General features: G+C 41.9%; 1 protein-coding gene across 3 annotated transcripts in view; it reads right to left on the bottom strand.

The window, feature by feature from the left end:
- Nucleotides 1–25,941, bottom strand: part of CGNL1 (cingulin like 1) — a 156,097-nt gene that overhangs the window by 105,328 nt on the left and 24,828 nt on the right. For 2 of the 3 annotated variants that reach the window (XM_077263817.1, XM_077263818.1), the window contains exon 2: nucleotides 1,201–2,767. In XM_077263817.1, the coding sequence (XP_077119932.1) occupies nucleotides 1,201–2,748 (1,548 nt within the window). In that variant the 5' untranslated portion in view covers nucleotides 2,749–2,767. Of the gene's footprint in view, nucleotides 1–1,200; nucleotides 2,768–3,788; nucleotides 3,901–25,941 lie in introns of those variants that run through there. The other variant, XM_077263819.1, reaches the window with a different exon arrangement.

Here is a 25,941-nt window from a genome sequence, read left to right as displayed (position 1 = left end):
AACAAACTATTGGCAGCTGTGTGTATGTAGCTTTGGGCCTAGATCAGTACCTTGCGGGAGCATCATGGAGGAGCAAGAGTAACCAGTGCAACTACAGGAATGGGAAAGGGCTAGCTGAGTGCTTTTGCAAGTACAGCGAAAGTAAGGGTCTTTCCATGATGCCTAAATAGTTGGTCTACACTGACAAAAAAAACCGACACAATCAATAGATGAAATGAGGAAACAGCAGTAAAAATCAGGGTGAACCCTATTTTAAATACTTCAACGGGTAGGGGTGAGGAATAAAATCGCAACTGACTGAAAGGCATGGTGGCTCAGTGGTTAGCACTGTAGCCTTGCAGCGCTGGAGTCCTGAGTTCAAATCCCACCAAGGACAACATCTGCAAGGAGTGTGTATGTTCTCCCTGTGTTTGCGTGGGTTTCCTCTGGGTACTCCGGTTTCCTCCCACATTCCAAAGACATACTGATAGGGAATTCAGATTGTGAGCCGTATTGGGGACAGCGATGATAATGTGTGCAAACTGTAAAGCGCTGCGGAATATGTTAGCGCTATATAAAAATAAAGATTTCTGCCCAGTGGCAGAACTTTTTTGCTAGCTTCAAAAAGGACCAAGATTGCAGGTACTGGCTTCCTGATTTTAGAGATGGATTGTAGATGTCATTAAGTTTTTTCCAAGACTGCACTTAACAACAAAGAAATTATGTATTTTTGGTGGAGATACTTTTTAAAGTTAAAGGGAATCTGTAAGATCGGATAACGCTATTAAACTACAGATATAGGGTTTACCTTCAGGATAATAATGTTATGAAGGTGTCCAGCCAATGTACTGAAGGTGCAGCAGCCGGAAGAAAATTACCTTTATTCTTACCGGAAGCCACCAGATTTCAGTCTTACAGGCGTGCCTACAGTCATCGCTCACAGCACAGACTGGTGGCTGCAAGCATGCCTTTGCACTTTGACTGACAGCCGGCTCTGCACTGCCATACAGCCGGTCAATCCAAGTGCTGGGGCGTGTTTACAAACATGCCTGTTTGACTGAAAGCCGGCGGCTCCCAGGAAAAATAAAATTATTTTGACTGTAGTATCTGGAGTCAATTTCTGAAGTATATCATGCTGGCTTTTCCCTTTACATACATTTTTAAGCAAAACTGCAAATATCCTAAATACATTATCCATTAAATGCAAATATTAGCACTAACCTGTGCACTTTGACCTGAATTGTGTGCATTCACCTTTCTGTTTTTTTCCTCGTCTGACAGGACAGCAAATCTCTTCTGTAACTTTAGAGTGGATGTCATTGTTGTAATATCTCCATTGCTTCTACTTTGTCTTGGTAGGGAGGCTGAATCAGTTTGATCCAAGGAGATTACTCTGTTATTCTGTGTGTCTTTTCGATATGGTAGAGAACTGTAGCTTTGCCTATGGACACTTTCAGATGGTGCATTTTGCTTGGCAAGGCTTCCAGTGGTGTTTTGTCTTTTGAAGGGGAGTTTATAATTTTGTGTGTGTGATTTCTGTTGACAAATCTGTGATGGTCTCAACAAGTGTTCATTTGATTTTCCCAAATTTTTACTGAACTCATTTAGGTAAGTTGTATTGCTTTGAAGGCCAAAAGGTAAGGCGCTATCAACACTTCTTGCCCTTTTTCTGTCCTCTGGATTAATCCTATTCCGCTTGGCTGATCTGCCTCTTCTTTGAACAGGGACATTTGAATCAAATTTTTCAATCAACTCGTCAACGCCAGGAATACACCCAGTGTCAATATCACGACCTGTTCCAGGTATAAAAGGAATATATCTCCGGTTTTCATGTCGATTAACATTATCAGCATAGATGGCATCTTCTTGCTCTTCAATCCAAAATTTTTGAAAAGAATTAAAAGAGTTTGCAGTTGCTGAGGAACATGAAGACCTACGTGATCGAGATCCCTCAAGAACCGGGCCGGCAGAATCTTGTCTTCTGAATTGGAGAACATCGGGTCTGGTCTTTCTTGATTCATTAATGGTTGTAGAATTTGTGCTATATGGTGATCCGCTACTTGAAGTAAAAGACTCGGAAGTACCAATATCACTAGTACTACTTAAAATACTCATATTCTCGATTGAAGATTTCTTGTGGTTTTCTTGGTTGGAAGACATGTCTTTACCATCTACCATGTTTGCTGATATATTTTTTACAGCTGAATCCTTAAGTAGAGACATAAAAGGCATATAATCTTTCTTGTTTTCCTTTTCTGTTGGAGATAATGTTATTGTAGTTGTAGAATTCTTATGATTGTCTATGTTCAATGAATGTCCATTTGGATCATATGGTTTTAAAAGCTCAGGATGTTTTTGAAAATTTAACAGGTTTGTTTTTAGAGGTCCATCCTTAATTTCCACAGTGCTATTTCCAGAACGTAAGGAGTTCACTTTATTTGATGTACTAATAACTGGTTTGTATGGATTTTCTGGGAAATCCTCATTAACGTCCTTTATGGAATTTTGACTGTTCTCAGAATTCTGTACTGAACTGCTTTGAGCAAGATAATCTGTTTCAGGCATAGACACATTGTGTGATGCATGTCGTTCTTTATTATTTAGAACAATAAATGGATGGCCATCAATGCCTTGGACTCTAATGCTTACTCCATAGGAACCTTCTGTTACATTTTTGGAATTTCTTACTTTTCTTCTATTGTCTTCTTTATGTTTGTTTAGAACACCAGAATCTTGATTACGATATTTAGAATCAAAATGGGAATCCATTATTGTGCGTTGTTACCACCTTAAAAAGAAGAATAAATTCATTAATTGTTAGAATTTTACATACATCTAGATGAGATTTAAAGAGATTTGAACTTCTATAAAACTGATAGGTAATCATTGGGGTCTGACACTCAACAGCCCCACTGATCCACTGTACGTGCCCACGATCAGGAATAGTAGTGTATTGGAAACGGCGTATTTTCGCTGCATCCAAAATGCTGCGTTCTAATTATCACACTTGTTTGTTAGTACATGCGGATTCACCGCATGTAATGACTTTCAATTGGTCAAAATACCTAGCTGAGACAAGCGTCTCCGCTACAGAAATTTACAAGCTGTGGCTCGTAAACCTGCACCGCGGGTGAGTTTGCACAGTGTTAAATAGAGGCACAGTGGGCATGGGATTTCTATAAATCCCATCAAATGCGCTTGTAATGTAAAACGCTGCTATTCCTGATCGTGGGCATGCAGCCTTAGGCTTCTTTCACACTTCCGTCCTGATACAGCCGTCATAATGCGTCGGCGCGACGTATCGACGAACGTTGGAAAAAGATTGGCAAACGGATGTAATGCATCCAGTAAACTGACGGATCCGTCGAATTCGGTAATACCTGAATTTTAATGAGAGAGAGAGAGAGAGATTTGTGATTTTTCCCGGACTAGAAAATCCTTCCAGGCATGCTCAGAATGAAAAAAACGGGATATGGCGCTGGATTCCTGTGTTTGACGGTAAGCGAAGGATCCTGCGTCCATAGGCTTCCATTATAGCCAACAACGCACAGCGCAGGACCCATCGCTGAGCGATTTTCCGACGTGAAATAAACGTTCCTCTGAATGTTTTCTCAGCTCGACGGCTCGCTATTTTCCGACGGATCCAGTGTACGACGGATGAAACGGATGGCCATCCTTCACAATCTGTCGCTAATACAAGTCTATGGGAAAAAACAAGATCCTGCAGAAAAATTTGAAGGATCCTGTTTTATCAAAAATCGACGGATTTCGACGGGAGGAAAAAGACGGATGTGTGAAAGAGGACTTACCCGCTCCAACAGCAGCCAAATGTACACACCGTGGGGTGGAACAACACAGCTCAATGACACTGAAGTGGCTACTACAGACCAGGTCTGATTCATTTGGCAGTACCAGGTGTTGGACTCTCACCAATCAGATATCGATGATCTATCCTGAGGAAGTTAATCAATATAGTGATGGAAAACCTCTTTAGCAATCCTATCGCCTATATTTTAACTAACGGTATACACTATATTTATTTATTTAGCTTGTTTCTCCTACATACAATTATCCTGCCTTGTGCACAGATTGCCTTTTCTATCAAGGAAATAAAAAGGAGCATCATTGAAATAGAGATATGTTACTAGTGATATATATATATCTATAGCTATATACAGCGGGTGAAATAAGGCTATGTGGGGGCTCATGCTGCATATACAAGGCTATGTGGGGACTGATACTATACGGTGTATATAGAGCCTATGTGGGGGTTCGTACTGTATATTGGGGCTATGTGGGGGCTCTTACAGTATATAGGGGCTATGTAAGGGCTTGTACAGTATATAAGGGGGCTGTGGCAGCGCTCATACGATATATAGGATGATGTCAGCATACTTAATTGTGCTCAATATTAAGTGATACAAATAATATTATAACAATTAAAATCAATATGTTAATATTACCATTGCGCAGAATTCTTGGTTCAGCCCTCCACTACAGTCATGGTCTCTCATGTGGCCCCTCCAGAAAATTAATTGCCCACACCTGCTCTAGGATATACCATTTTTGGAGGAACTTTTCCTAGAACTTGTGAGTTGTACCATTTCCCTTTTATTTCTCTCCTACCATCAGTCTGCGGCAGCTCTTTTTATTTAACAGTGGGCAGATACAGAATGATTATTTCGATAAATAACACCAATGACCAGAAATGCTGACTAGTATCCCTAATGGCCCTTTAAAAAGGACCCGACTTTCTATTAAAACTCAAGTCCAATCTTTGGGCTTTTGAAATCCCGGTATGCAAAGCGGGATCCCACAACCCTCTACGTCTAGGGCCTTCTTCACAATGAACCAGATCTTCTGTGTTCGCACAATATCTTGCACTTTTTACTAAATTAGTGATACTAAAGGCACTCCCTAGATAATGTACATACACTCGCCTTTGACAGGTGTAAATTCTTAAAATTACTGGGAGGGCTTTGGCCCTATAATTATTAAGTGGGTGCAGTTGTTATATAAATCCCCAGCAGCAAAGGTAAGGGCTAATGGGGAAACCTCGGAAAGTTCAATCTGTTCAGGGGAACAAGGCAGGGCTGCCCATTCTCACCCCTCCTTTTCGCTATAGCAATAGAGCCATTAGCATGCATTATTAGACAGCACCAGGAGATAAAAGGTTTTGCTTATGGATGTAGAGAGGAGCGGATAGCATTATACGCAGACAACATATTATTGTTTGTGGGGGATATATCTGCATGTCTTCCGAAGATTATGGACATAATTGCTAGGTTCGGTATATTCTAGGGATTAAAAATTAATTGGGGAAAGTCAGCTTTACTCCCTTTAGAAAATAAAGACAATCTTCAAGTGGGGAGTTCATCAAAAATCCCAGTAGTTAAAAAATAAAATATTTAGGTATTCAAGTAACTAGGGAAGTTAACAATTATACGTCACTAAATCTTGGCCCTTTAAATAATAAAAACAAGGAAGAAGGTGGGAACTTGGTGAAAATTACCATTGTCCCCCCTTGGGAGAACAAATCTAATCAAAATGTGCCTCATGCCATCTATCCTTTATATTTTACATAATTCCCCGGTGTGGATTCCGAAACACTGGTTCAAAAAATGGATAACATTTTTAGAGATTTAGTGTGGAAGAAAGGAGTACCTAGAATCAAATTGGAGAAATTACAGTTACCAAAGGATCAGGATGGATTGGCATTACCTCATGCATGGGGATACTTTCTGGCCTCTCAACTACAACATTTTAAGGGATGGGCTCTGGAGGAAAAAAAAATGAAGCAGGGGCATTAGTTATTAAATTTATGGGGGTGGCAATAACATTTTAGACCTTTTGGAATCAGATGGCCTTAGGGATAGGTTCGTAGTGCCACAACGCTGTTCATTGTTCACAAGATATGGTGGACTTGTAAAACATTATGGGAAATGGGAACTTATTCTCAATACACCCCTCTATGGAATAACATACACTTGAGAGAATTATACCATTTGGAGGGATTTGGAGGGTAGAAAAAACAAGGGTTGATATATTTGCATCAGGTATATATGGGAAGTATATTTGTTCCTTTGACCATTTAAAACAAACTTATCAGATAAAAAATTCAGAATTCTATAAGTATTTACAATTCCGACATGCCTTGAGGGCCCAGGATAATATAACACCGATTAGAGTATCCACCAACGGGTTACTAGATCATGTTGTCAAAGCAAACAGGACGAAAGGGCTGATTTGTCTATTATATCAATCATTATTGAGTAAAATTTTGGGAGACCCTATGGCACTCACTAAGTCCTGGTAGGAAGGGGAGGTGGGACAGATATCGTCTGAAGAGTGGGAGGACATACTCGAAGCTACAGGTAAGTTATCAATAAACACAGCACAGAGAAGATCCCAGTTGTTCCTGCTTCATAGGGATTATAGAACACCAAAGATGATGAAAAAAATGAAGTTGAGAAGTGAAGATGAATGCCCGAGATGTAGTAGAGAAGAAGCTGACTTATTACGTATGTTTTGGTCATGCCCCAAGCTTGGAGGGCTATGGGGGGATGTGGATAAATTGGTCAGAGAGGAGTTTAATGTACATGACACCAAAAACGTGTATCCTGGGATATCTGGGGGATTGTGGCGTTAACGCATCCATTCAATTGGGAATAGGCAAAATTTTGTATCATACAAGAAAGTGTATCGGCAGGCAATGGCTCTCGTGCAGTCCGCCTGGGATTTAACAGATAATTAGAGACTTGAATAACACCATTCTAATGGAGATAAAGATATATATATTAAGAGAGGTGCTGTTATGAAATTTGGGGAACAATGGGGAAAATGGATCAAATGTACCCGGGTTGTGTCAGAGGCTCTTGCTGGAGATGTGATATTTAATACATTTATGTTAGAGTAGGATATGGAAGGGCATAGGAATTTTATAATCTGAAGAATGAATACAATAGTGAATAGTGAAGAAACAAACACATAGGAAAAGAAGACATACCAAACAAGGGGAAGTGGGGGAATGTTTTGGGGGAAGAGTTTAATTTGGGGGGGGGGGGGATTGATAATTGGTTTACAATTAAATTGCAAGATATTCCATGATACAATGCAAGTATGCTTATAACGATGTTATTCCTGAAAAAGGATGGATTTTCAGTGATATGTAAAACAAGAATGTAATCTGTATTGTTGGGAAATCGTGATTGTCACAATAAAAATGGTTTTGATTAAAAAGAAAAAAAAAATCACTGGAAGGACCAACAGAGGAACGGAACAATCCAGAGTAAGGCTTTATACACAAATCAGTAAAAAACAAAAGTGGCTCCAAAAACACATGACAGGTGAATCTCTTAATTGTACTTTTAGGCTCCAATTCATTAAGACCTGAGTTGTTCACGTCAGTGTTAATGAGGGGGCATGGTGGAGTCAGAGATGTCCGATTAATTAAGAAGAGCACATTTCTTAATTAGGCACGTCTTAAGTGAGTTGTCCACTACTAGGACAATCTCTTATTGATCTAAATGTTTGGGGCCATAAAATAAAAAATAAAAATGGCCTATACTTGCCTACCGTGCCAATGCTGTTCCAGCGATTTTGGCATTTGCGGTCCCGAGGCTCTTGTGCAGCTGCATGACACTTGGCGCCCGATGCACTGGCATCATTGTCCCCGCCTTCGGACATCTTGGACATGAAAGAAGTCCGGGCTGCACCCGATTTCTCACTTCTTCATGCTAAAAAAACATCTGAAGGCAGGGACAGTGAAGCCAGGGTCACGTATCACAACAACCACACAAGAGCCCTGGACCCCGAGTGCCAACAATGCGGTCATGCGAGAGGAGTATGGACTTTTTCATTTTATCAGCCCCAAACATTTAAATTAAGAAGGGGTTGTCCTAGTAGTGGACAAACCCTTTAAGAGACTGGAGTCAGCTTCTAAAGTAAGGGCACAGGTCCTCATGCATTAGAAGCGCTGGTGATGCAACATCACGTCCTAGTTCAAGTAGTGGCCATGCACTGCATCATAAGTTGTCCATTTAATGAATTACAGCAGTACATATGTCAGTGCTTAGGCACACCGGAAAAATCACTGTGCCCACCTTGCATTCCATACACACATTTCACGTATGCTTCTTCAGGGGGGATTGCAGTTATATCCTGCTCTTAAATGGAGTCTGTCAGGTGAGAAATACACAGTGAAAGGGATAAGTGGAATAGTTATCCATGACAACCAATCAGAGATCTTCTTTCATTTTTAAAAAGTGATCTGAATGAGATAAAAAATTGGACTGGTTGCCAAAAAAGTTATTCTTTTTCTGTGCACCAGTTCTGATATATCCTCGAATATTCCTCAGTATGCCGGCTTTTGAAAACTGAAGTAAAAATTACCGTATGTGCTCAGAGCCTTACTCCTTCTCTAACACAGAAGTGAATTCCTTGTTCACCTTCAAGCCTGGAATCTAAAACTGAAATATGCACATGGCAGACTCCACACACACATATAACACTGTCACATAGAAAATCATTGGCCTAACCGGTTTGCAGAACTCGCCATACTAGAAACCAGCTGCAGACTGTTGTGTAAATGCCATATAGGATAAAATGTGTAGGTGTGTCCACAATCACAATCATCTACAATTTATTTGGGAGTCAAATCGTGGTTTACTCTTGGGAAGCAGCTTTCCACTGCAGTAAGGGAGTAGACCACGGACAGCACTTCCTTCAGAAAAGTTGATAAATCAGAAAATATTTCCAGTTGCTAAGTACCATTCATGTACACACATCAATTTATCAGCTCCCTTCCATTCAGTCAGTGGGAGAACAGCCCCTGTAAACTCTATAGCAATGAAAGACATTAACACATAGTACAATGTTAAACTATTGCTATTAAATATGTACAGATGTTCATATGTTCAATATACGGTATATGCAAGAGATATGCTTAAATATTCAAGTATCTTAGAATGGCAGTCCTACTAGGACATGTGCCATACATGGCCCATAAAATTATACCACCAGTGGATAGATGGCATCTTGCTAATTTTCATATGTTATAGTGGCTACTACATGCTGCCGATATGTGGGGGTCCGGATACTGAGACCACCACTAAATCGGTCTAAATGCCACTCTGAAGTAGGCAACTGCCGTATGAGTAACGTGGACAGAGGTATTCAGGCTCATTGGTAAGTCTATGGGTCTTTATTAGTGACTATATGATGGCCCGATTCTAACGCATCGGGTATTCTAGAATATGCATGTCCACGTAGTATTTAGCACAGCCCACGTAGTATATTGGTCGGCCACGTAGTATATTGCCCAGCGACGTAGTATATTGCCCAGTGATGTAGTATATTGCCCAGTGACGTAGTATACTGCCCAGCCACGTAGTATATTGCCCAGTGACGTAGTATACAGCACAGAGCCACGTAGTATATTGCTAGTATATTGCAAAGTGACGTAGTATTCAGCACAGAGCCACGTAGTATATTGCCCAGCCACGTAGTATATAGCCTAGCCACGTAGTATATTGCCCAGTGACGTAGTATATTGCCCAGTGATGCAGTATATTGCCCAGTGACGTAGTATTCAGCACAGAGCCAAGTAGTATATTGCCCAGCCATGTAGTATATTGCCCAGTGACGTAGTATACAGCACAGAGGCACGTAGTATATTGCCCAGCCACATAGTATATTGCCCAGCCACGTATGTCACAGGTTAAAAAATAAAAAAATAAACATACTCGCCTTCCGATCCGTGGGCCCCTTGTAGTTCTAACATACTCACCATACTTGTAGTTATGTCGCCTTTGCAAGGTACAGGCGGCAGCTTCCCGTCCCAGCCTGCTCGCGCAGGCATGCAGGGCCCGTGATGACGTCGCGGTCACGTGACGTCATGGCAGGTCCTGATCGCCCAGGCGCGCAGAGCCTTGTGATGACCATGACGTCACGGCAGGTCCTTTCCGCGCAGGCGCGTAGGACTTGCGATGACGTCGCGGTCACATTACCGTGACGTCATGGCAGGTCCTTCTGCCAGACCATCCGTGCCAACGGAACGTTCCGGTTGCATCGCGAGGAGCAGGAAAGGCGGCGTAGGTGAGTATATAATCATTTTTTATTTTTTTTATTATTTTTAACATTAGATGTTTTTACTATTGGCGCTGCATAGGCAGCGTCAATAGTAAAAAACTTGGTCACACAGGGTTAATAGTAGCGGTAATGGAGTGCGTCTCCCGCGGCATAACGCGGTCCGTTACCGCCGGCATTAACCCTGTGTGAGCGGTGAGCGGAGGGGTGTATGCGGGCGCCGGGCAGTGAGTGCGGGGAGTAAGGAGCGGCCATTTTCTTCCAGACTGTGCGCGTCGCTGATTGGTCGTGGACAGACAGACAGAAGGACAGACAGACGGAAGTGACCCTTAGACAATTATATAGTAGATGAGCGAATAAACTCGTTACTCGAGATTTCCCAAGCACGCTCGGGTGACCTTCCGAGTATTTGTAAGTACTCGGAGATTTAGTTTTCATCGCCTCAGCTGAATGATTTACAGCTACTAGCCTGCATAAGTACATGTGGGGGTTGCCTGGTTGCCAGGGAATCCTCACATGTAATCAAGCTGGCTAATAGCAGTAAATCATTCAGCTGTTGCAAGGAAAACTAAATCTCCGAGCACTAAAAAATACTCGTAGGACCCCCGAACGTGCTCGGGAAATCTCGAGTAACGAGTATATTCGCTCATCACTAGTCTTTATACCACGTCCACGACTTATCCATAGTAAAGAGCTGACTACTGTGTGCACTATTGCAAAACCTGCGCACTGCACAGCAGTGTTTTGACCGAGATGCTGGGGTCTCAGAACCCAGAACCCCAATAGTCAGCACAAAAAGCAGCCAATATAAAAACATAAATATCAGTTTCAGCCCTCCCCACTCCATGACACATACATATACATACATACACACACACACTTGTGCTTTGGCAAAACTGATGTTCATTTGGTCCTGCCAATAAAGCTTCTTTGAGTGTGTGTGTGTGTGTGTGTGTGTGTGTGTGTGTGTGTGTGTGTGTGTGTGTGTGTGTGTGTGTGTGTGTGTGTGTGTGTGTGTGTGTGTGTGTGTCCGGGATTGGCATCTGAACCGTCGCAGCTACAGCCACAAAATTTTGCACAGTGAACAAGGGGGACTTAAAGAGTGAGAGCGCTGGCGCCAAAGAATATATACCGTACAGATGCTAAGGTGGGGTCCCGACATGGGATACTCACCACACACGGGGATATGAACACACACACAAAAACCGCCACACACTACCACGTGCTTGAACACATATCACCCTCAGCACACATTTCACCACACATACACCAACCTCGCCACATAAAAGTCGAAACACAAAAGTCGCCGCTCAAAACTCGCCACACGCAAAACTCGCCACATGCAAAACTAGGCTCACGCAAAACTCGCCACACGTGCAAAACTCACCTCATGGAAAACTCGCCACACGCAAAGGTTGCACACGCGGAAAAATTGCCACATGCACAAAAGTTGCAACACATGCAAAAGTTGCCTCACACAAAACTTGCACATACTCAAAACGCACCACCCATAAAACTCGCCTCGCGCAAAACTCGCCATGCGCAAAACTTGCTGCACTCAACTTGCTACACTTACCTGTCACATGCAACTCGACACAAAAAGTTGCTACACGCATGTCGCCACACAAAACTCATCTCACAAAAGTCGCTACATGCATGTCGCCACACGCAACTTAACACACACAACTTGACACATGAAACTCGCCCTAAAACACACACAAGTCTGGTATTCTTCAAAAATAAAAATCTGATTAATAAGCAGACAAACTACAATAGCAACAACTGTACCATATAGGAAATACGGCAGCTGTCAGTCACATGACCTGTCTATTATGTGCATGTGTGAGCTAAGGGAGCGCAGCAGTAAGGGGGCAGATATACAGAAGAAATATCCAAATATTTGCACATTTTTAAGTATTATTTTGAAAAGACCACATATTGATGTTTTAAAACTCCTTAACCCCCGAAGCTTTTTTCGTTTTGGTTTTTCACTCCCCTTCTTTCCAAAGCCATAACTTTTTTACTTTTCCATCAATATGGCCATGTAAAGGTTTATTTTTTGAAGAACGAGTTGTACTTTTGAACGGTATCATTGGTTTTACCATGTTGTGCAACAGAAAACAGGAAAAAAATTCCAAGTGCGATGAAATTTCAAAAAAAAGTGCACTCCCACACTTGTTTTTTGTTTGGCTTTCTTGCTTGGTTCACAAAATGCTAAAACTGACCGGCCATTATGATTTTCCAGGTCATTACGAGTTCATAGACACCAAACATGTCTAGGTTCTCTTTTATCTAAGTGGTAAAAAAAAATTCCAAGGTTTGATTAAAAGAAAAAAAAATTGCGCGATTTTCCGATACCAGTAGCGTCTCCTTTTTTCGTGATCTGGTGTCGGGTGAGAGCTTATTTTTTGCGTGCTGAGCTGACGTTTTTAATTATACCACTTTTGTGCAGATACGTTCTTTTGATCGCCCGTTATTGCATTTTAATGCAATGTCACGGTGACCAAAAAAAAACGTAATTTTGGCGCTTTGATTTTTTTTCCGCTACGCCGTTTAGCAATCAGGTTAATCCTTTTTTTTTTTTTTTTTTTAATAGATCGGGCGATACCAAACATGTGTACACTGTGAGCAGAACTATTAGGCAAGTTGTATTTTGATCACGATACTTTTTATACATGTTGTCCTACTCCAAGCTGTTCAGGCTTGAGAGCCAACTACTAATTAAGGTGATGTGCATCTCTGTAATGAGGAGGGGTGTTGTCTAATGACATCAAAACCCTATATAAGGTGTGCTTAATTATTAGGCATTTTCCTTTCCTTTGGCAAAATGGGTCAGAAGAGAGATTTGACGGGCTCTGAAAAGTCCAAAATTGTGAGATGTCTTGCAGAGGGATGCAGCAGTCTTGAAATTGCCAAACTTTTGAAGCGTGATCACCGAACAATCAAGCGTTTCATGGCTAATAGCCAACAGGGTCGCAAGAAACGTGTTGGGCAAAAAAGGCGCAAAATAACTGCCCATGAATTGTGGAAAATCAAGCGTGAAGCTGCCAAGATGCCATTTGCCAGCAGTTTTGCCATATTTCAGCGCTGCAACGTTACTGGAGTAACAAAAAGCACAAGGTGTGCGATACTCAGGGACATGGCCAAGGTATGGAAGGCTGAAATATGACCACTTTTGACCCAGTAACATAAGATAAAACGTCAAGACTGGGCCAAGAAATATCTTAAGGCTGACTTTTCAAAGGTTTTATAGACTGATGTAATGAGAGTGACTCTGGATGGGCCAGAGGCTGGATCAGTAAAGGGCAGAGAGCTCCATTCCGACTCAGACGCCAGCAAGGTGGAGATGGGGTACTGGTATGGGCTGGTATCATCAAAGATGAACTTGTGGGACCTTTTCAGGTTGAGGATGGAGTGAAGCTCAACTCCCAGACCTACTGACAGTTTCTGGAAGACCACTTCAAGCAGTGGTACAGGAAAAAGTCAGTATCATTCAAGAAAAACATGATTTTCATGCAGGACAATGATCCATCAGATGGCTCCAACTACTCCACAGCGTGGCTGGCCAGTAAAGGCCTCAAAGAAGAAAAAATCATGACATGGCCCCCTTGTTCACCTGATCTGAACCCCATAGAGAACCTGTGGTCCCTCATAAAATGCGAGATCTACAGGGAGGGAAAACCTCTCGGAACAGAGTCAGGGAGGCTGTGGTTGCTGCTGCACGCAATGCTGATCGTAAACAGATTAAGCAACTGACAGAATCTATGGATAGAAGGCTGTTGAGTGTCATCATAAAGAAAGGTGGCTATATTGGTCACTAATTTTGGGGGGGGTTTGTTTTTGCATGTCAGAAATGTTTATTTCTAAATTTTGTGCAGTTATATTGGTTTACCTGGTGAAAATAAACAAGTGAGATGGGAATATATTTGGTTTTTATTAAGTTGCCTAATAATTCTGCACAGTAATAGTTACCTGCGCAAACAGATACCCTCCTAAGATAGCCAAATCTAAAAAAAAAACACTCCAACTTCCAAAAATATTAATCTTTGATATTTGAGTCTTTTGGGTTGATTGAGAACATAGTTGTTGATCAATAATAAAAATAATCCTCTAAAATACAACTTGCCTAATAATTCTGCACACAGTGTAGGTTTGATTTTTCAAATGATCACTTTTGTATTGAAAAACTGAAATAACTTTTCAGCACTTCTATACTCCTCAAGTTGCAAAGACTTGATACAGCGTTTATACCACACTTTTGGGGAACGGTGCTTCTCAGATTAAACCAAATGAATAAATATGTGCAAAACGTGGAAATTTATGTTTTGGAAGTTGCCAAAGTTCTCCAATCACTAGTAAAGTTATTGATAGAAGTTTGATTTATATCAGGAAAAAGCTCTACATTTCAGAAAAGTACAGTACATGAGAACACAGTATCACAGTAGTGTAAAGTATAAAGAAAAAAGAAAAAAAAGGGAAGAAAAGGAAAATATGAAAAAGGCTAATAGACAGATTATTATTATTATAGCGCCATTTATTCAATGGCACTTTACATGTGAGGAGGGGTATACATAGTAAAAACAAGTACAATAATCTTAAACAATACAAGTCACGGCTGGTACAGTAGGAGAGAGGACCCTGCCCGGGAGGGCTCACAATCTACAAGGGATGGGTGAGGATACAGTAGGTGAGGGTAGAGCTGGTCGCGCAGCGGTTTGGTCGATCGGTGGTTACTGCAGGTTGTAGGCTTGTCGGAAGAGGTAGGTCTTCAGGTTCTTTTTGAAGGTTTTGATGGTAGGCGAGAGTCTGAAATGTTGTGGTAGAGAGTTCCAGAGTAGGGGTGATGCGCGAGAGAAATCTATTATGCGATTGTGGGAAGAGGAGATAAGAGGGGAGTAGAGAAGGAGACCTTGTGAGGATCGGAGGTTGCGTGCAGGAAAGTACGGGAGACGAGGTCACAGATGTATGGAGGAGACAAGTTGTGGATGGCTTTGTATGCCATGGTTAGGGTTTTGTATTGGAGTCTCTGGGCAACAGGGAGCCAGTGCATGGATTTACAGAGGGGAGAGGCCAGGGAATAGCAGGGGGACAGGTGGATTAGTCGGGCAGCAGAGTTTAGAATAGATTGGAGGGATACGAGAGTGTTCGAGGGGAGGCCACAGAGCAGGAGGTTTCAGTAGTCAAGGCGGGAGATGATGAGGCATGGACTAGGGTTTTTGCAGATTCTTGGTTTAGGAATGTACGGATTTGTGAAATATTTTTGAGTTGAAGTCGGCAGGAAGTGGAAAGGGCTTGGATATGTGGTTTGAAGTAGAGATCAGTGTCAAGGATTACCCCGAGGCAGCGAGCTTGTGTGACTGGGGAGAGTGAGTAGCAGTTTACTGTAATGGATAGGTCCGTTGGGGAGGGGGGTCGCGTGAGATGGGGGAAAGATGATGAATTCTGTTTTGTCCATGTTAAGTTTTAGAAATGTAGTGGAGAAGAAGGATGAAATAGAGGAAAGATATTGAGGGATTCTGGTTAGTAGGGTGGTGATATCTGGTCCAGAGATGTAGATCTGTGTGTCATCAGCATAGAGGTGATACTGAAAGCCGTGAGATTCTATGAGCTGTCCCAGACCAAAGGTGTACATGGAGAAGAGCAGGGGGCCCTAGGACTGAACCTTGTGGGACTCCAACAGATAGGGGGCGAGGTAAGGATGTGGTGTGTGAGTGGAAGACATTGAATGTCCGGTCTGTTAGGTATGACGAAATCCAGGATAGGGCCAAGTCTATGATGCCAAGGGATGAGAGGGTCTGTAGTAATAGGGAATAGTCCACAGTGTCAAAGGCAGAGGACAGGTCCAGGAGGAGGAGGACAGAGTAGTGTCGCTTGCTCTTGAAGGTTAATAGGTCATTGGTGTCCTTAGTTAGGGCAGTTTCAGTAGAGTGGTGTGACCGGAAGCCAGATTGTAAGCGGTCAAAGAAGGAGCAGGAAAAAGAGAGAGGGGAGGACAGTTCAAGATGGACGAGTTGTTCTAGTTTTGAAGCATAGGGGAGAAGTGATAAAGGGTAACAGCTAGATACAGAGGATGGGTTAAGATAGGGGTTTTTGAGGATAGGTGTGATTGAGGCATGTTTAAAGCTTGATGGGAAAACACCAGTTGTTAGTGATAAGTTGAAGAGATGGGTTAGGGTTGGGATGAAGACTGTGGCGAGGTTTGGGATGAAGTGGGATGGGACCGGGTCAAGTGCACAGGTGGTGAGATAAGATCTTGAGAGTAGAGTGGAGCGTCGATCTTCTGTAATGGTGGAGAAGTTGGTTTTGGAGGTGGAGGGCTGGGAAGTTGGGAGGAAGAGCTCTGGGTGGGGGTTGTCAACCAAAACTGTCTCTCATGATCACTCATACAAGTCTAAATGGATATCAATGGCTTATACATTAGAAGGTAACTAGAATGTATAAATCTGAAGACATAAATACTATCTATTACAAGATCGGCCATGCTCCCATCAGGTTTATAGTCTGTTTAGAATATTCATTTGACATTGACAGTAAATATGTACAGAACATTATACTAATTTTACCTTGAGTATAGGCATGTTTTTTGTAATTTAACCAAACTTAATATTTGCTTAAAGTTTCTGAATAAAGTTTTTTTGATAGTCGGGAAGCAGTTGAGGTGTGGTTTTAGTGCCATTGTTAGTATGCAAGGTGCTACTGTATTGTGGGATTTCCAGTGGAAATGCTGACAATTTGTCCATCTAGGTTGGTATCCAGAGAGTAAATTGATATCCATTTACAATGGTAAAAACTTTATTAATGCTAATGTTTTGGTTCAAATATTATACAGCACAGGTATTTGAATTTAGGCATCTTGACATAGTGATGAGGAGAAATTCAGTTTGTGCCAGCTTCCAACAGCTTAAAGGGGTTGTCCAGGTTTTGGAGAAGAGTGTGCAGTCACTGTACAACTGCCGAATCGCACGCCGTCATGACGTGTCAAGAAGTATCTAGTTAATTCTCTATTTAAGAGAAGCCGATTGAGTCTAGTTGGCACATAACCACAAATATGAAAAGCAGATATTCGGTCAAGTGACCAGCTGCTTGCACTGGGAATACCAGGGAATCGTGACAGTGGGCGCATCGCACAGTATTTACCAGAATACACTGCGCACTGTTACAATTCGGCAGAGACTGTAGACTTTTGTCACAGGCCTGAACATCCCCTTTACTGTTTGACAATAGCTGAAAACTTTTCCAATGTAGCCAACATTTCAAACTGTGTGGGCAACTTGGACGGCAAAAACATTAGAATCCTGCAGCAAATCACAGTGGTTCAGGTCCAGCTATAAAAAGTTATTTTCCATCATACTAATGATACTAATCAGATGCTTTGACAAATCTAGATTTTCAGCAGCAGACATGGGGCAATATGGACACAGCAAAACAGTCCAATATGAGAAAATAGCTTTAGCAAAAACAGTTTAGGATCCATGGAACAAGTAATGTGTGTGCTATCCAAGTAAATTCACCCAGCGAATGCCAACCAGCACAATGGTTCTCTCTTTTTGGCCATTTGTGGTTTTCTCCCTAAGGTTTAAACCTTCTGTCCCTTTATTTCAGCGTTATAAACAATAAGGTCACATACTTTGCATAACTTGACCTGTCAATCATTTTTAATGCAAAAAAAAAAAAATTACAGTATATAGCGGCATGAAGCAAACAGTCCTTCATTAATGCAGCAAAATTAAGCACATTAGATCTCTAAACTGTGGACACTTTTTTCTTTACCCACAAAAGTGATACAAATTCTCGTGTATGATTAATGTTAGAATGACCTGTAAATCACGGGACAGACAACCAAAGCATACAAATACAATTCTGAATGAGTACAAGATATAAAAACAATAATTAATAAACTGCAATAAAAGAAGAGAAAACAATGACTGATTCCTTGCCAGGAATGTGAAGAATCAACCCCCTATGTATGATTATAGCTGATTTACAGCTAAAATATTTACCATTATTACGGTAGTATATAAACCAAGCCACGTCAGCCTCATATCATAAGCAATTATATAAGAAATTCAAGGTAAACCGGTAACGCACACATGCCTAGTAGGTGACTCCAGAAATATTCATACAAATGTATACATAACAATAATGGTATCTGGCTAATTTACATAGGACTACATGTTCTGCTATTTAATCATATGCAATAAATCTGTGGAAAATAGCGTATGTCATAGATGGCAAGACTTTCAGGATACTAACATAGTGCAAAAAGCTGTTTAGCTGAAGGGACAATTCATCATTATTTTAACCCCCTTAACGTCCAATGACGGATGTATCCATCCTAGAGAGCCTCCCCGTTTGCCGAAGCCCGCACTTTTTCCAGTACATGACAGCTGATCTGATCAGCAGTCATGTGACCCTAACAGCCACAGGTGGAATCGCGATCCACCTGTGGCTGTTAACATGTTAAATGCCACTGTCAAACCGACAGCATCATTTAACATGGTTGAACGGAAGCGCGTCACAAACCTCACCCATCGACGCCCGTGTCGCATGACCGCAGTTCGCCGATGGGTTGGCATGAAAACCCGGGGTCTGCTGCTGACCCCTGTGGTTGCCATTGCTGGATCGCTATGAGTCCAGCTCAGCAAGTGAGCATTTCTGCTACACATAACAGGGAGATCAGAAGATCGCAGCACACGATGCAGATTTGCTGAGGATCCGCAGCGGATTTTACCGCGCAGAAATGCTGCAGATCCGCACTGTGATGTACAGTACAATGTATATCAATGGGGTAAAAAAATAGCTGTGCAGATGGTGCGGAAAAATCAGTGCGAAATTGGTGCGGATTTCAAAGAAGTGCATGTCACTTCTTTTGTGCGGATCTGCAGCGTTTCTGCACCCCTCCATGTTAAAAATTCCGCTGTGGCAAAAACCGTACAAAATCCACATAAAAACCGCGGCAAATCCGCCAGGAGATGCGGATTTTGTGCAGAAAATTCTGCACCTCTTTTCTTACGTGTGCACATATACTTAAAAGCATGTAAAAAGATATGTTTTTTTCAAAATATAAAACAAAAAACATGAAAAGTTGAAATAACCACCCTTTGCCCATTCAAAATACAACAATAAAAAATACACATATTTGTCATCACTACATTCGTAATTGCTCAATACTTCTATATTATTTTTAAACACTTTTTCAGCAATTACTTTGTATCTCCGTTCATACTGCACCCACACACACAAATGATACACTATTCGAAAGGTAAACTTACCCCCTTCAGCAAGAAAGTAGCCAAACAAACCACACATCCATGATGTGATCACAAAATACAGTTTAAACATTAATTTTCATAAACCTGCAGTAAGGAAAAATAACCTGCAGGTGGCACCACACTACCCCAAAGCACACTACCACAAAGCTGCTTACAGACATCACAAACAAATCCTAACATTTGCCTTGGGGGCTCACCAGCTTGCCGAACTCCTTGCCCAGCTGATTTCAGGCACATTGGAGGATTGCACACTTCACTACAGGTGAGTCACATTTGCAAACACATTTGTAAATATGCCCTGCTTTTTCAGTGATTACTTCGCCCCGCACACACAAATAAAACACCATTTGAAAGGTAAACTTGCCCCCTTCAGCAAGAAAAGACACAAACAAACCACACATTCACGATTTGATCAATAAATACAGTTTAAACATTCATTTTCAGAAACCTGAATGAAAACCTGTCATTCAAAAGTAACTCGTCCCGCAAAAAATAAGCCCTCACATGGCCATATTGATAGAAAAAGAAAAAAAAAAAAAAGTTATGGCTCTGAGAAGAAGGGGAGCAAAAATGGAAATACCCCTGGTCCTTAAGGGATTAAGAACATTTTCTTTCATGGCCTCATGGTATTTGTTGGTGTTCTTTGAATCAAAGTACCGTATATACTCGAGTATAAGCCGAGATTTTCAGCCCAAATTTTTGGGCTGAAAGTGCTACTCTCGGCTTATACTCGAGTCACGGTCGGCGGTGGGGTCGGCGGGTGAGGGGGAGAGAGCGTGTCGCATACTCACCTAGTCCCGGCGATCCTGACGCTCCCCCTGCCTGTCACACTGTCTTCGGGTGCCGCAGCTCTTCCCCTGTTCAGCGGTCACGTGGGACCGCTCATTAGAGAAATGAATATGGACTCCACTCCCATAGGGGTGGAGCCGCAAATTCATTTCTCTAATCAGCGGTGCCAGTGACCGCTGACAGAGGAAGAGCTGCGGCACCCGGAGACAGAGTGACAGGCAGGGGGAGCGCCAGGAGCGCCGGGACTAGGTGAGTATTTTATATTCACCTGTCCACGTTCCACACGCCGGGCGCCGCTCTGTCTTCGTGTCCTCTTGCTCTGACTGTTCAGGTCAGAGGGCGCGATGACGCATATAGTGTGCGCGCCACCCTCTGCTTGATCAGTCAGTGCGGAGAGACGCCGGGACGGGACGCTGAGGAGCTGCAAGCAAGAGAGGTGAGTATGTGTTGTTTTTTTTTTATTGCAGCAGCAGCGTTATATATGGCACAGATTTATGTGGAGTATCTATGGGGCAACGGTGCAGAGCACTATATATGGCACAAATTTATATGGCACATCTATGGGGCAATGGTGCAGAGCACTATATATGGCACAGATTTATATGGCACATCTATGGGGCAACAGTGCAGAGCATTATATATGGCACAGATTTATATGGCACATCTATGGGGCAACGGTGCAGAGCATTATATATGGCACAGATTTATATGGCACATCTATGGGGCAACAATGAACAGTGCAGAGCATACAGTGCCTACAAGTATTATTCAACCCCCTGCAGATTTAGCAGGTTTACACATTTGGAATTAACTTGGTATTGTGACATTTGGCCTGTAGATCAGCCTGGAAGTGTGAAATGCACTGCAGCAGAAAAGAATGTTATTTCTTTGTTTATTTTTTTTTTTAAATTGGGAAAAGTTTTTTCAGAGGGTCATTTATTATTCAACCCCTCAACCCACCAGAATTCTCCGTTCCAGACGAGCCCGTAAGGTACCTTTACTTTCAAAGCGTCATGTCAAGGCTCGTCTATAGTTTGCTCATGATCACTTGGAGGACTCGGAGACTGACTGGTTCAAGGTTCTCTGGTCTGATGAGACCAAGATCGAGATCTTTGGTGCCAACCACACACGTGACGTTTGGAGACTGGATGGCACTGCATACGACCCCAAGAATACCATCCCTACAGTCAAGCATGGTGGTGGCAGCATCATGCTGTGGGGCTGTTTCTCAGCCAAGGGGCCTGGCCATCTGGTCCGCATCCATGGGAAGATGGATAGCACGGCCTACCTGGAGATTTTGGCCAAGAACCTCCGCTCCTCCATCAAGGATCTTAAGATGGGTCGTCATTTCATCTTCCAACAAGACAACGACCCAAAGCACACAACCAAGAAAACCAAGGCCTGGTTCAAGAGGCAAAAAATCAAGGTGTTGCAGTGGCCTAGTCAGTCTCCTGACCTTAACCCAATTGAAAACTTGTGGAAGGAGCTCAAGATTAAAGTCCACATGAGACACCCAAAGAACCTAGATAACTTGGAGAAGATCTGCATGGAGGAGTGGGCCAAGATAACTCCAGAGACCTGTGCCGGCCTGATCAGGTCTTATAAAAGACAATTATTAGCTGTAATTGCAAGCAAAGGTTATTCCACAAAATATTAAACCAAGGGGTTGAATAATAATTGACCCACACTTTTGTTTAAAATTTATAAAAATTTAACTGAGCAACAAAACTTTTTGGTTTGTAAGATTTATGCATCTGTTAATAAATCCTGCTCTTGTTTGAAGTTTGAAGGCTCTAACTTATTTGCATCTTATTAAACCTGCTAAATCTGCAGGGGGTTGAATACTACTTGTAGGCACTGTATATGGCACAGCTTAATAAGGAGCATGTATGGGGCAATAATGAACAGTGCAGAGCATATATGGCACTGCTTTATAAGGAGCATCTATGGGGCAATAATGAACAGTGCAGAGCATATATGGCACTGCTTTATATGGAGCATCTATGGGGCCATAATGAACGGTGCAGAGCATTGTATATGGGGCATCTATGGGGCCATAATGAATGGTGCAGAGCATTATATATGGCACAGCTTTATAAGGAGCATCTATGGAGCCATAATGAACGGTGCAGAGCATTCTATATGGCACAGCTATATATGGAGCATCTATGGGGCAATAATCAACGGTATGGAGCATTATATATGGCACAGCTTTATATGGAACCGCCTTTGGGGCAATAATGAACGGTATGGAGCATCTATTTTTATTTTTTAAATTCACCGGTAGCTGCTGTATTTTCCACCCTAGGCTTATACTCGAGTCAATAAGTTTTCCCAGTTTTTTGTGGCAAAATTAGGGGGGGGGTCGGCTTTTACTCGGGTCGGCTTATACTCGAGTATATACGGTACTTCAAATTGGTTCACGTAGTTCATTAATATAGCAAAAAGCAAAAATCAAGCCCACATTGGCGAATATAAAAGAAAAAAAGCCGCAAATTAAATTTAAAATTTTGGGCAAATTGTAAACAAGTAAAAAAAAAAAATTGCAATAACTAGACAAAAAGGGCAAAACACAATACATTGGGCCCCAAGTGTCTACTTACATTAGTTCCTGTTTTCAAAAGGTCACAGGGCCCTATGAATGGGGAGATTCCGGATGCGTGCAATGAACACATCCGGAATCACCGCCCATACAGAAGTGGGCGGTGCTTTAGGCGGAGCGAGTTTTCCGCTCCGTCCAAAGCGCCGGCAATCCGGAATGTGGAGCCCTTCAATAACACTGAACAGAAATATTAGTGCTAAAGCTTACAACAAAATATTAATGTTTACTTTAACCCCTTCATGACCTTGGGATTTTCCGTTTTTCCATGTTCGCTTTCCGCTCCCCTCCTTCCCAGAGCCATAACTTTTTTATTTTTCCGTCAATTTGGTTATGTGAGGGCTTATTTTTTGCGGGACGAGTTGTACTTTTGAACGACATCATTGGTTTTACCATGTCGTGTACTAGAAAACGGGAAAAAAATTCCAAAAGCGGTGAAATCGCAAAAAAAGTGCAATCCCACACTTGTTTTTTTTCTTGGCTTTATGCCATTATGATTATTCAGGTCAGTACGAGTTCATAGACACCTAACATGACTAGGTTATTTTTTATCTAAGTGGTGAAAAAAAATTCCAAACTCTGCAAAAAAAAATAAAATTGTGTCATTTTCCGATACTCGTAGTGTCTCCATTTTTCATGATCTGGGGTCGGTTGAGGGCTTATTTCTTGCGTGCCGAGCTGGCGTTTTTAATGATAGCATTTTGGTGCAGATATGTTCTTTTGATCGCCCATTATTGCATTTTAATGCAATGTCGCGGTGACCAAAAAAACGTAATTTTGGCATTTCAAATTGTTTTCCCGCTACGCCGTTTAGCGATCAGGTTAATGCTTTTTTATTGATAGATCGGGCGATTCTGAACGCGGCGATACCAAATATGTGTAGGTTTGATTTTTTTTTTTATTGATTTATTTTGATTGGGGCGAAAGGGGGGTGATTTAAACTTTTATATTTTTTTTATTTTTTTTCACATTTTTTTACTTTTTTTTTTTACTTTTGCCATGCTTCTATAGCCTCCATAGGAGGCTAGAAGCTGGCACAACACGATCACCTCTGCTATATAGCAGCGATCATCAGATCGCTGCTATGCAGATCGCTGCTATGCAGCAGAAATGCAGGTGTGCTATGAGAGCCGACCACAGGGTGGCGCTCACAGCTGTCAGGGATCAGTAACCATAGAGGTCTCAAGGACCTCTATGGTTACTATTCTGAAGCATCGCCGACCTCCGATCAAGTGACGGGGGTCGGCGATGCGATATTTTCCTGCCGCCCGGCCGGAAGCGGTAGTTAAATGCCGCTGTCTGCGTTTGACAGCGGCATTTAACTAGTTAATAGGCGCAGGCAGATCGCGATTCTGACCGCGCCTATTACGGGCACATCTCAGCTGTTCAAAACAGCTATGTCCCGGCTGTGATGCGGGCTCACCGCCGGAGCCCGCATCAAAGCGGGGCTTCTGACCTCGGACGTACTATCCCGTCCGAGGTCAGAAAGGGGTTAATATGTCAAGTAAACAGCCCAGGAAAGGCAATTTCCCGTGTTCGTACAACAATGTTCCGAGAGGTCTCTAGACCTGGTTTGCCTAATCTGGTGTGATAAAACTTGACTGGGTGCACATCGCACGGAAATCAACCAAACAGAACAATTTGGAGATTAATAAAAATCTAATTGGGGTATGGTCCTTCACTTAAATTCAGTGACTGACATCACAGACATGTCCAAGTCTATCGGCAAGTCAAAGGCAGTGCGTAATGAAAACAAAGCACTAACCTACAGGATAATGTCAGCCTGAATGCAGCATTAGATCATGGAAATACGTTCATGGAGGAGCATTGGCTTTTTGTACAAGTTTTTTTATTTCGCCACCCAGATTCTAAAGAGAATGTATTTTATTTAAAAAAAAAAAAATTGCCAATGTTTTTTCTTCCTATTCATAGCACAATCTTTAAGAAAAAATTAAAATGAGTAATCTTGCAACCTTCACAGTGGCCGCTGGGGCTTTTTTTTTTTTTTATAATTTTATGTGTTATGTGTCTTTTCAGGAAGAGTTTTCCGCACACTCCGGCTCACTCTATGCATGAGTCACTGTATTTTTACAAGATAAGCCAATGGGCTCCATACATTGTTAACCCTGCTGTGGAACCATGGAAAAAAAAAATCAATAAATAAAAAAAAAATCACTGTTTTGGTACCATGGGGTCTATATGACACCAGGCTCAAAATCGTCATATTTCATGAAAATTAACATGCTGGCTGTTCAGAATAATCAAGTTTTATTCTGTCATCATTTCAGAGCACAGTTATGAAATCGAACGTAACTTTGAAGTAATTTGTCATGAAACACAAACTGAAATTTATACCAAAATGCTTTACTAATAACAAAGTATTCAAATTCAATGAAAAAAAAATGCACAATAACTGCAACTGTGTGGATTTTAGTAAAAACATAATGACAACGAATGATCTGGCAATAAATTTAGCCCTTGCGTTCACTGCACGTCAGAGTGCCATGTTCTTCACAAATGAACTTCTTGCAGTCATTTCAAACAAATCTCATCTTTTTGTCCTTCGATCGAGGACAAACATAGCACCGTTTGCGCTGTCCTGTTAACACTGCTGGTGTCACTTGGAACTAACCATTGTTTCTTTACAATTATATTACAAAACCTGTGAATAAACAGAAAATATTTTAAAAAATATATGTCAGATAATAAAGGTACTATGGGGTCAGGAGAGTCCCAAACACAGAAAATTGAAAATAACTTTGAAACAAAATTGAAAAACAAATTCAAAATATCATCAACATAAGCAGAAATATGTTACTTGAAAATACATAGAAGGTCAATGCCTGGGATTGACCAGTTTTAGAAATATTTCAATTTATTCAGCCCTGGGGTCTATATGACCCCATGGTTCCACAACAGGGTTAAAGTCACTTCCAGGTCACGCAGAGCGTAGCGTTTATTCCGAATAATCTGATGAGCGGTGACATCACTGAGACATGAAGTGGAACGGCGCTGGATCCCGAAGAAGACAGAGGCAAATATTTATCACACACAGAAACAGTTTATTACATCTATATAAATAATTGTCTAAGGGGTACTTCCGTCTTTCTGTCTGCAACTTCCGTCACGGAAATCCCGCGTCGCTGATTGGTCTCGCCAGCTGCCTGTCATGGCTGCCGCGACCAATCAGCGACGGGCACAGTCCGATTAGTCCCT

This window comes from Ranitomeya variabilis, chromosome 5 (genome assembly GCF_051348905.1).
Source record: "Ranitomeya variabilis isolate aRanVar5 chromosome 5, aRanVar5.hap1, whole genome shotgun sequence".
In the NCBI taxonomy this organism is placed as follows: Eukaryota; Metazoa; Chordata; class Amphibia; order Anura; family Dendrobatidae; genus Ranitomeya; species Ranitomeya variabilis.
The sequence above is the reverse complement of the archived record's forward strand: the minus strand, read 5'-3'. Positions and strand labels throughout refer to the sequence as shown.